This window comes from Morus notabilis, unplaced genomic scaffold, assembly GCF_000414095.1.
Source record: "Morus notabilis unplaced genomic scaffold, ASM41409v2 Scaffold89, whole genome shotgun sequence".
Lineage (NCBI taxonomy): Eukaryota > Viridiplantae > Streptophyta > Magnoliopsida > Rosales > Moraceae > Morus > Morus notabilis.
The window spans coordinates 355,703-366,925 of NW_010357100.1; the positions used below are offsets into that span (position 1 = coordinate 355,703).

The following is an 11,223-nucleotide window of genomic DNA, read 5'->3' on the forward strand; positions in this document are numbered from 1 at the left end:
GAATCGTTTTAAAAACGGATTGCACGTATTTCAAAAATAAAAAATAAAAATGAAAATAAAACGACGTTTGTTTAACAAATATTTTAAAAATAAAAATAGTGAAAATATTTTTTGTGAAGGAGTTATAAAACAATTGAAAGTTATTTTTATTTTTTAGTACTTATTAATAATATTATAATATATTAATTAATAAATAAGATTTTACTTTTTTATTATACTCAAAACAATCTTTTAAAAAATCAACTAAACATAATTTCAGAATCGGTCTCAAAATGATTTTCAAAACAATATCATTTTTACTTTCTATTAAAAATAAAATCATTTTAAAACCAATTCCAAACGCACCTGATATGTTAGCTTAGGACTTGTTCATTTGCATTTTTTGAGTTAAAGTGATTTAAGTTCATATCTTAATTTGAGTTAAGGTGTATTTGATTATGGTTTGAGTTTGAATTCTAATTTGAGTTTGTGTTTAAATGTCCACATTTTGAGTTATGGTTTGAATAGAGAATCTATTTGAGTTTGTGTTTGAATGATATTTTAATAATAAGTCAATGGTGATGAAAAAATTTAATAGGATATATGCGTAAAATTTTATTCGTCCCTTCGATGTGAGCGCATAGAAAAAAAATCATCTCAATTGAAATTAAAATGAAAAAGTTATGACGTTTTTAAAAATAGAAAAAATATATTATTTATTAATTTAATTTGAGTTTAAAAACTTGAGTTGAATAGATAATTTAAACTCGATTTTAATTATAAATTCAAATTAAAACTTAAATTTAAACTTAAATTATAAAAAAAAAATATGAATTTAAATAAAATTATAATTTAAATTTAAATTTTCTTTTGAGTTTGGGTGTAAATGAGAGAAGCCACCCTCATCAAGGTCAAAAGTGAAAAGCTCCCCAATATGCTTTTCAAGTCCGACTCGGATCCCTAGACAAGATAGGCATCTTTAATCCGAGCCGTCCATTACTCGGTTGTAAATCCAACCGCCTATGGAAAGGAAGGGGGCATGTTACGGAACTAAGGATCCTTCTTAAGAGCCTAATGGAAAGGGATCAATTTGTTGAGGATCGTTTCTTGGGACTTTTTCTCAAATTTCATAAAGACAAGGGCTTGCAAATTGCGCGTATCATGTTTGGAATCGTTTTAAAAACGGATTGCACGTATTTCAAAAATAAAAAATAAAAATGAAAATAAAACGACGTTTGTTTAACAAATATTTTAAAAATAAAAATAGTGAAAATATTTTTTGTGAAGGAGTTATAAAACAATTGAAAGTTATTTTTATTTTTTAGTACTTATTAATAATATTATAATATATTAATTAATAAATAAGATTTTACTTTTTTATTATACTCAAAACAATCTTTTAAAAAATCAACTAAACATAATTTCAGAATCGGTCTCAAAATGATTTTCAAAACAATATCATTTTTACTTTCTATTAAAAATAAAATCATTTTAAAACCAATTCCAAACGCACCTGATATGTTAGCTTAGGACTTGTTCATTTGCATTTTTTGAGTTAAAGTGATTTAAGTTCATATCTTAATTTGAGTTAAGGTGTATTTGATTATGGTTTGAGTTTGAATTCTAATTTGAGTTTGTGTTTAAATGTCCACATTTTGAGTTATGGTTTGAATAGAGAATCTATTTGAGTTTGTGTTTGAATGATATTTTAATAATAAGTCAATGGTGATGAAAAAATTTAATAGGATATATGCGTAAAATTTTATTCGTCCCTTCGATGTGAGCGCATAGAAAAAAAATCATCTCAATTGAAATTAAAATGAAAAAGTTATGACGTTTTTAAAAATAGAAAAAATATATTATTTATTAATTTAATTTGAGTTTAAAAACTTGAGTTGAATAGATAATTTAAACTCGATTTTAATTATAAATTCAAATTAAAACTTAAATTTAAACTTAAATTATAAAAAAAAAATATGAATTTAAATAAAATTATAATTTAAATTTAAATTTTCTTTTGAGTTTGGGTGTAAATGAGAGAAGCCACCCTCATCAAGGTCAAAAGTGAAAAGCTCCCCAATATGCTTTTCAAGTCCGACTCGGATCCCTAGACAAGATAGGCATCTTTAATCCGAGCCGTCCATTACTCGGTTGTAAATCCAACCGCCTATCGAATCCCTCGGCTCCTATAAAACGATCCGTAAGGACATCTGCGCACCATTTTAACGGCAACAAGGAAAAAATCAAGATTCGTTTTCGATTCGCGCTTTCCAGATTTCTAGAGAGAGAAGTCAGGTTTTCTTTGCTGTTTTCCTAGAAAATTCGAGAAGTTATAATCACGGAGGTTTAAGATTAACCCTGGATAAACGAAAGTTGGGGGTTCTGATCTTTTAGTTGTTCGAATTAGGGTTAATTTAGGATCTAAGATTACGATTCTTGATCTCGCGTGCGACTTTTGATTCTGATTTTAGAGATAGAGACGCGTCGAAATTTTAGGTTTTAGGGTTTGGATTTGGGGGAAACCATGAACGATCAGTCGCAGATGATGAATCAAGCGCAGATGATGGGGATGAGCAATGCTCAGGTGATGAGCCAGCCGCCGATGATGAATCAGCCGCCGATGATGAGCCAGCCGCCGCAGATTATGAGCCAGCCTCAGATGATTGGCTCGATTGCTCAGTCGTCTCAGCCGCAGATGATGATGAGCCAGTCGCAGGCCATGGCGCCTCAGCCGCAGCAGCCTCAGTTGATGATGATGACGAGCCAGTCTCAGCCGCCGATGATGAACAGGGGCTACAAAGCGTGGTTGCAGCCGCAACAGCCTTCCATGGACCCTAACAAGAAGTTCCAGGGCTCGATGAAGCCTAACTTTGCGGCCTCCAAGCCCGGAAGGAACAATTGGAAGGGGAAAAAGGGTACCGACAAGCGACAAGACCTTAGGAGGATTGAAAATCTCGCTCCTAATCCATCCATGAGCGGTACGACCAGTAGTGGAGGAGGGTATATACCCCCGACTCTTCACGAATTGCAGTCACAAAACCGATTAAAAGCGCGTAAATTTTACCCCAAGAAGAAGTTTAACAATAGGTTTGCGCCTTATGCGCCTAGGAACACAACGTCGTTTATAATCCGGGCGAAGAAATCAGGCGGTATTGCTTCTCTGGTTTCGCCTTGCCCTGTGACACCGGCAGTGCTTCCTACGCCCATATTCTCTCCCTCTAGGGAGGTGTTGGGAGATATGGCAAAAGAGGAGTGGGGTGTCGATGGCTACGGGTCGATGAAAGGGTTGATTAGGCTGCGTTCGCCAGGGAATGAGGACGAGGAGGAAGAGGAAGGCGGTGGCGGTTCGAGTGAAAGTGATGTGGAAGAGCATGTTGAGGTGGAGAGGAGGTTGGACCATGATTTGAGCCGCTTTGAGATGATATACCCAAATTACAGCGGGATGGAATACAACAATGTTTTGGAGAATAGAGTGGATGATCAGGACACCCATATAGCTCAATTGGAGGAGGAAAACTTAACTTTGAAGGAGAGGCTTTTCTTGATGGAGAGGGAGTTGGGGGATTTAAGGAGGAGGTTGCAGTTTCTTGAGAGGCAGAACCACATGGTGGGAGATGTTCATGAGGAGGTGGTAGAGAATGAGTCTGAAAACGACAGTGAGGGTGGATCAGGTGCTCCTGATATGTGTCTGAGTGGTAAGAACCATGAGGAGGTGGTTGAGTGTATGTCTGGACAAGAAGGAAGTAAGGATGCTGAGGTGGAGTCTAAGAAGGAGCAGGATGATAACGGTGCGCCGGAGATTGAATGCACAGGGGACGTTTGTATGGAAGATTTGGAACATCATGAAGTGAATGCTCAGCAAAAGGAGGACATTTATTTGGAACACCATGAAGTGAATGGTCAGGAAAAGGAGGATTTCAATTTGAAACATTATGAAGTGAATGCTCAGGAAAAGGAGGACATTAATTTGGAACACCATGAAGTGAATGCTCAGGAAAAGGAGGACGTTAAGGGTGAGGAATTGAGGAATGAGATGAATGTTGTGAAAGATGAGATCAAAGAGGAGGAAGTAAAGATCGAGAAGAAAGCAGATGAAGTAATAACGGGCAATGAGGATTCTTCCAATAGTGAAGAACCGAGAACAAGCTCTTAAAAGTGGGAAGTGGGTGAAGAGAAGAATGAGGAAATGAGGATTTCTTGGTCAGAAAAGAGCATTGGTGACAATGATTAAGATTTCCCACATTAGCGTAAGTCGCTTCACTGAACAGATAACCCTTGGGAATATTTTCGTTTCGAACTGGACATATGCCTTTTAGCTAGATGAGGATCACATTTTCTTTCTGTTTTTCTCTTTATGTCCCCTTGTCCGTTTGGGAAACTAGTTGAAGAACTGAACTGGCCTTGTTCATCACTCGTTAGCCTCGCTCTGCTATGACAATAATGCTAGGGGAATAAACATTCTAGGTTTTATTTTGTATTAGGGTCTTTTTTTTTTTGTGGGGTTGGGTATGGCTATTGTTAAGGTTCATATATCTGTATGTGGTGTTCATTTTCTTGCTATGAACTTCTAACGAACCTGTGAAAATTGTAATGTATATCTAATAGCCATGATGTACGGATTTCTCCCTTTTTTGCCTAATGTCAGTCTAACTTCTTTTTAATGTGTTTCCTTGTTAACAATTTGCACTTTTTCATTATGTATTATTGTAATTGAGGCCAAGTACTTGATCTGCATTTGAACACTGTATTTAATATTTATGTTTTGAATTTTACAGGTGCGATAACCCTGATCCGATAAATGTACTCTTCTATTGGTTTGGCTTTATCTACCATGCATCAATTTACGTAATATCTTAATCTTTCTTGTGTCGTTTTTTTTTTTCCCCTAGTGTGATTGATGGTCTGAGCAAGAAGAGAAGCTCTTTTGAAGATCTAGGTAAGACGGGTAAGTATGCAATTGTTTTGTTTTGTTTTTTTTTGTTTTTTTCTGGCGTTGTTGACAGAGTCTAGCTGAGCTAAAATAAAATTTTGGCCCTTGCTAGTAACTTGGTGAGAGATACTCTTGTTGCTACTTGGATAACATGGCAATATGGATAGAGTTGGTAGAGTCGACTCTTTGGATAAGATGAGGATTGAGGATTACACGAACTAAAGTATGTTGGACCGTTTTGATATTGCCTTATGAATTTTAGTCGCCCATTTTGAATTTGAGTTTAACACACGATTTAGAAATGTTCCCTCGTAATTTTCATTTGTATTTTTAGCTGTATGCGGGATCTCGGCGTCTACTTTGGGGATATCCTTGTCTCTCATCATCTGAGGACGGTTTTAAGCGTGGTGCTCGAGATTTCCATCACTAAGTGCGTGCTTTGTACTCATGCCCAAGTGTTGGTGATCAGCGCCTTGGAGTGGAAAATTGAACATATGGAAGCAATAAGGTTTCTATGGGTGGCTACCATGGGAAGTACTAGATCGTTAGCTGATGGAGCTGTTGAGAAATTCGGGTAAGAAGGTTGAAGAAAAGGAACAAGTGTAACTTGTATTTTCCTTCTCATGGGATGGGTGTTCGTAGGCATCATGAGCTTCATTTTATGCTCAATTGTTGTGAAACCACGACGACTAACCAAAATTCCAAAGGAAACAGCCGCAGGAAACGCCCTAGTGAAAAATGTTATTTTTTTAGATTTCTAGATCACCTGCCATTGCAGAGGACTTTTATTTCTTTACACCAGACTAAAGTTAATTTGGTTTTGATGGTGATAGCTGAAAACAACAAAAGTAGGTAGTGGTTGAAAAGTTGGAAGGCTGATGGAGGAATTCATCCATTTTCAACCGTCATTTGCTTACTGTGGACCCATCAATCGCCATGTACAGACGAAGCTTGTAAAAATGAAGATTAGATTCTGATTTAAGTTATTCTTTGGTGAGTTGTCGCGTTCAGGGTTGGGTTTACCCTTATCTGTGTCAATTACTTCATGATTCATTATAGTATTTATCGCAAATTGAACGAGTCATCTTTTGCTTTAGGCGAGATTGTTTATATTCGATGGACGGCTTACTCTATATCCAATCACTTTTAGAAGAAATAACAAGAATAAAAGTCGAATAAGTAATTAGTCAGAAAATAATTCAGCTTCGTAAAATAATTGTGAATGCGTGTATTATTAATATATTTACCGAATTTAAAGCAATAACAAACTGGCCATGTGTGCAAGTAGCAGAAGGAGTGGGGCTAGAGAACTAAAAATTAGAACATATTGACCTTAACAGCAGACGTTGAGTCACTCATTGATCAGAATCTCATCAACTTCTTCATCTCTGAATACCTTCTTTTAGGATAAAAATGAAAAATGTTCCAGGTATGCGTTCTGGTCCGCATGCCAGAAGCATAATCAAATTCCTTCCAACTTTCTTTCTTTTTTTTTTTTTTTTTAATTTTAAATAAGGGCTTCTCCTCAAAAAGATAAAATCGCATCCGCCAAAAAGAAAGGACAGATCTTTAGGGCGAAAAGTTGACCTCTTTTTGCAACTGTAGACTATGCTATTTGCATTCTGCTATTAGCGGTAGTCTAGTCAATGTCCGAATGAGAAATATTACCTTGTCTCGTCTTGGCCTTACGCAAGATCATGAAAAGAAACCTTAGCACCCCCAATGACTCCTTGGACTTCAAAGTCATATAAACAACTTTTTTATTTTTATTTTTATTATATATTAATATATTATATATACAGGGTGAGGGTTTATGACTCTATTTTACTTAAAAATGAAACCATCGTTACCACTTGACCTAGCATTAAGTGGCAATGATATAACAACTAATTGGTGAGGGTTTTGTGTTTGTGATGATCACTTCCCCAAGACTAGTCTAGATCTTTTCGAATAAGGTGTACTGGAAAAAAAAAAAAAAAAACGTTTGAATATTACAAGTTGATACAAGCCTATTACTACACGAATTTCTCTCCATGTACACTTATTTAAGTATAATGTAGGTTTCAATGATACTAAATCTTCAGCTCAATATGTTTCTTTATCATTTTACCTCATTTCTTCTTCGATCCATCGGTCCTTAAATGAACAAAAACGATTTTATTGTACCCTCTGGTAATTCTGATCTTGTCATCGCTATATCTGCAACAAATAATATGTCAACACGATTAGAAAAATAAACAAAAATTAGTAAATATCATGAAAAATGGTAATTTAAGATCGAGGGGCTCTCACAGCAGTTCGAGATTGAACTTGCTTTCAAGCTCCAAAGGATAGCCAAATCCTCCGCCAATTATGGCAGCATCATCCATAGTGACGTCGTATGTGTTTGCGCTTGATTTCCTGTTGACAAAAAAAAAAAAATGAAAACATGAAAATCAGAGCCAACCAACACATTACACAATGTACCATAGTCAAGCAAAAACAAATCCTTAAATAGAGGATCTAGAAGTAAGATCTACTGATTACGTAAATAAAAGGAAACTTACACAAATGTGCCAACCATGGAAAACTTGAGCCCAAGCAAGATGTCAACCACATACTTGATCTGACCATTCTTCACAATCTAATCGTTGCAACAAAAGATTTAGAGGCAAATTAGGCATTTAAGAAAATTTCTTTAAGTGCACGAACTAGTATTATGATATGTGGGAGATAGAAGTGCCATCTGTAGTTAATATACCTGCTTGCCCATAAGACCATTGGCAGCATTCTCCAACCAACTATCGGTCTCTGTCTGCATTATGCAAAGCGATTAATTTTGGTGAAACGACACAAAAATTGACCGCCTCAAGTGTACTTTTTCATCGTACTAGCATATTAAAAAATATCGTTGTAATATATTACCATATTCTCTGTATATTTACTTTCCTAAGTTAAGTGTAAATCAAAATCACACTAAAAGGAGATCACGGCTTCTAAGTCGTAGAAATAGGTAGAATTGATTATTTTTGTATATATATCGTGCACTGTTAATGAAATTGATAAGAAAACAGATTTCACCAAATTCTCCATTGTTCATTCTCTAAGCCTTTTATTATTTTAGATGGTATCAGAGCCTTCCTAGTGCTTGATTACTTTATCTTTTCAAAGCCATAACACGTCTGCAAACACTATGACAGATGCAAACCAAACTCCATCAGAAAAATCCCATTCAAAACATTCAAACACCAACAACGACAATTCCATTATGGATCCATCAAACCCCAACTTTATTCATCATTCAGATCATGCCGGTCACATGCTCGTCCCAACAAAATTGAATGGCGCCAATTATCCATCATGGAGTAAATCCGTGATTCATGCTCTTACAGCCAAGAACAAAATCAGCTTCGTTGACGGATCTATTGCGCCACCTTCTGAAACAGAACAACCAACAGAATTTGCTCTTTGGAATCAATGCAACAGCATGATTTTATCATGGCTCACTCACTCGGTACAGCCCGATCTAGCCAAAGGAGTCGTTCATACCAAGACTGCCCGTCAAGTTTGGGAAGATTTCAAAGACCAATTCTCACAAAAAAAATGCACCAACAATCTATCAGATCCAGAAATCCTTGGCTTCTCTCTCACAAGGCACCAGGACTGTTTCAGCGTATTTCACAAAACTCACCAATGAAGCCACTAGTATTCTCTATCTTAAAGGATGGAGATACAAATTAGTTGCTATTTATCATCCGGTGATTACCTGTGAACTCCATAACATTTGCCATTCCCCCTCCTCAAGTTCTGCTTCTCCTTTCCCTTTTTTCTGATACGAGGAGAGAAACTCTTCGATTGCCTTCAAAAGTAGAAATCATTCACATGATGATTGGCAGAGAGAAAGAAACTAATAAAATTATCTTCCTTCCATTATTCGGAAAGCAATTTATGACGGCACTATTTACCTCTAGAACTCCTGTATCTGTTGATATTGCTGAGAGCAGTTTTTGCCTGGGTTCTGTTTTCTTTTGTAGAACAAATGTGGTTCCCTGCACTACAGAGATTTTGCTGGAGTTTGAGCCACAAGTAAATCATTAGAATAAGAGGTTAGTTAATCTGCTCGGAGAGAATAAAGCGTCTGTTCACCTTGTTTCCTCTTGAGATTCGGAGGTTTCCAGACTGGGACAAATATGTGGTATCCAACCAACCCTTTGCCTCATCTCCTAGAAGTCTGAATGGGACAGGATACGGAACCTTAAACGGCAAAAACTTAAAAGAAAAGGCTGCTCTGTCAAACTGAAAAAGTATCCGTTTTCCATCTTTGATCAATGCTGCAGCCTGTTTTGAACCAAAGACCACATTGAGAGAGAAAAACCAGATTAAGTGGGGGGAAAATGGCAACTTTTACGGTTGAAAGAAGTTAACGAGCACTTAACAAAATTTTTGGAAACATTCACCCGCTAATCATCACCTTTTGAATTCCTAAAACTTGAGGAGTTTGGTATGGGAAGACCGTTGGCTTTGTGATCTTGTCCAATATGAATATAGGAAATACCATCATACTCAATAAACTTAAGAGCTACCGCAAGTGTTCTTCCTTTTTAGTGAGTCATCTTTTAATCTTTTCCTTATGCAAAGTAATGACATTGTTAGACTATACTGTCTGTTTTAGTACATCCTCTCATTACTTTCCTTATGCAAAGTAATGACATTGTTAGACATATAGATATATTATATAAGGTGATAAAAACAAGTATTTGCTAACAGTTGGGAGAGAAAGACAACATACCTCAACTTTGAGCTCACCGATTGCTTCAGAGAACTTTACAATATTGGTTACACGGGGGTCATTTGTTCTAAGGTATACCTCTTGAAATACGCTGAAGTTGTCTACCCCCACAAACGTTCTCTACAAAATTGCCATATAAACATTTAGCACTAATTGGAGAAAAGAAAAATATAGATATATATACATATGTATATCTTCCATGATAACATTTTCTTCTGAAATGTCCATTCTAAGGAAGTGAAAAATGATATTCATGAGACATTCATGATTCCAGGTCTTACTTGTATTGGAGACGCTGATCCGGGTCTAGTGGTGAACATCAATTGCCAGCGTCCTTCAATTAAACTAGAGCTCGTCTGCAATTGCTCAACATAAAACGGACATATATGTAAAGACTTCAATTACCTCTATCTATTTGTATATTTGAATGCATTGGTGGTGGAGCTATGTATAATACAATGAGATTTCAAAATTTTGATTTTTATGTGTAACATTTTTGTAAAATTAAAATTGTGCCCCACTCTATGAAAAAGTTGATAGTTGTACCCTTCCTCAGTAAAAGAAATTATGAATGTACTTCCACTAACTATTCTCAATTAGTTAAAATAACGCTAAAGACGCCATTAAAACTCATAAAGACTTTGGAGAAAATATATAAATATATATGTATATACACACTACAAAGTTTTTTAACCTTTGTCCACTGAAAATATTTTTTAGTTACTTAATGTGTAAAAATATTTAAGGTGTAGTGCTAATTGTACTTAAAATATTTTTGACGTCAACTCGCGTGATAGATGAGTTTGTATTTAATATGTAAAATAAATGTAACTTTTTAATACTAACTTAGAATGAGAAATTGCAATTATTATTATTATTATTTTTTGAAACTAAATTGCAATTTACTTGGTTAAAAAGTTAAGTAAGACTCCTAGTACAACTATCGTATGGTAAAAGTACATGTTGTGTAGAGATGATATATAAGATAAACGCACCGGATCAGGCACACCTTGTAAACCTTCTAGAGCCTGAACTGCTTGTTCAACATCCTGTAATCAAAGTAAGAAAGCGTTTCTTACATCACTAAAAAAAAAAAAAAAAGATTTTTTTAAGGAAAAAAAAATGAATGAATTTTCGAAAAGCAAATTAAAGAAGTCACAGTGAGTTGCTGAGGGGGAGCGGAGCGGCCTCGGCCTTGGATGCCGACGAGTGCTTCGATGAGCGAATTCTCTTCCTCCGTGAACGAGACCTGCCCTTGTTGCTCGTCCAAGAGAGCGCACCGACGCGTCAGAAGCTTGCTCGGCCGTCGGAGCATCAGAAATGAAGGTCTCTTGAGACATAGGAATGTCGACTTGGGGGCGGCGGAGGGAGCTGAAGCTGCGACGGCGTGGACTCTGAGAGCCATTACTTGATGAATTTGAAGAAATCACAAGTAGAGAGAGAGAGAGAGGGAGAGAGAGAGAGAGAGGAGGTTGTATGTTAATATTGTTCTTGTGGATTGTATTGGTGATTGGTGTGAGCGAGGGCGATTTGTGTGTGTGACACT

At 36.1% G+C, this 11,223-nt stretch overlaps 2 protein-coding genes across 4 annotated transcripts; one reads left to right on the plus strand and one right to left on the minus strand.

Moving 5' to 3' along the window:
• The first annotated feature begins 2,220 nt into the window (after window positions 1-2,220).
• LOC21401397 lies at window positions 2,221-5,998 on the plus strand. Of its 2 annotated transcripts, XM_024164815.1 has the most exons (4): window positions 2,221-4,226; window positions 4,869-4,924; window positions 5,022-5,132; window positions 5,244-5,998. In XM_024164815.1, exon 1 carries the CDS (start codon window positions 2,504-2,506, stop codon window positions 4,130-4,132), a length of 1,629 nt encoding a protein of 542 aa, XP_024020583.1. In that variant the 5' UTR covers window positions 2,221-2,503; the 3' UTR covers window positions 4,133-4,226; window positions 4,869-4,924; window positions 5,022-5,132; window positions 5,244-5,998. The 2 variants fall into 2 exon arrangements, with proteins under 2 accessions (XP_024020583.1, XP_010087401.1); XM_010089099.2 differs by lacking the exons at window positions 5,022-5,132; window positions 5,244-5,998 and having other exon boundaries at window positions 4,869-4,962.
• A 718-nt stretch (window positions 5,999-6,716) lies between these two features.
• On the minus strand, window positions 6,717-11,223 carry LOC21401399 (probable plastid-lipid-associated protein 12, chloroplastic). Of its 2 annotated transcripts, XM_024164894.1 has the most exons (13): window positions 10,837-11,223; window positions 10,673-10,726; window positions 9,959-10,033; window positions 9,678-9,797; window positions 9,360-9,416; window positions 9,035-9,226; window positions 8,854-8,937; window positions 8,655-8,747; window positions 7,650-7,703; window positions 7,456-7,532; window positions 7,202-7,309; window positions 7,020-7,108; window positions 6,717-6,869 (listed from the first exon to the last, which is right to left on the minus strand). In XM_024164894.1, the coding sequence occupies exons 1-12, from the start codon at window positions 11,080-11,082 to the stop codon at window positions 7,021-7,023; spliced, it is 1,248 nt and encodes a 415-aa protein (XP_024020662.1). In that variant the 5' UTR covers window positions 11,083-11,223; the 3' UTR covers window positions 6,717-6,869; window position 7,020. The 2 variants fall into 2 exon arrangements, with proteins under 2 accessions (XP_024020662.1, XP_010087403.1); XM_010089101.2 differs by lacking the exon at window positions 9,360-9,416 and having other exon boundaries at window positions 6,717-7,108.

Coding starts and splice junctions, on each gene's coding strand:
- LOC21401399 (XM_024164894.1), bottom strand. CDS start 11,082: ATGGCTCTCAGAGTCCACGCCGTCGCAGCTTCAGCTCCCTCCGCCGCC. Junction 10,727..10,836: donor CTCCCCCTCAGCAACTCACT/GTGACTTCTTTA, acceptor CTTTGATTACAG/GATGTTGAACAAGCAGTTCA. Junction 9,227..9,359: donor AAGTTTTAGGAATTCAAAAG/GTGATGATTAGC, acceptor GGTTCAAAACAG/GCTGCAGCATTGATCAAAGA.
- LOC21401397 (XM_024164815.1), top strand. CDS start 2,504: ATGAACGATCAGTCGCAGATGATGAATCAAGCGCAGATGATGGGGATG.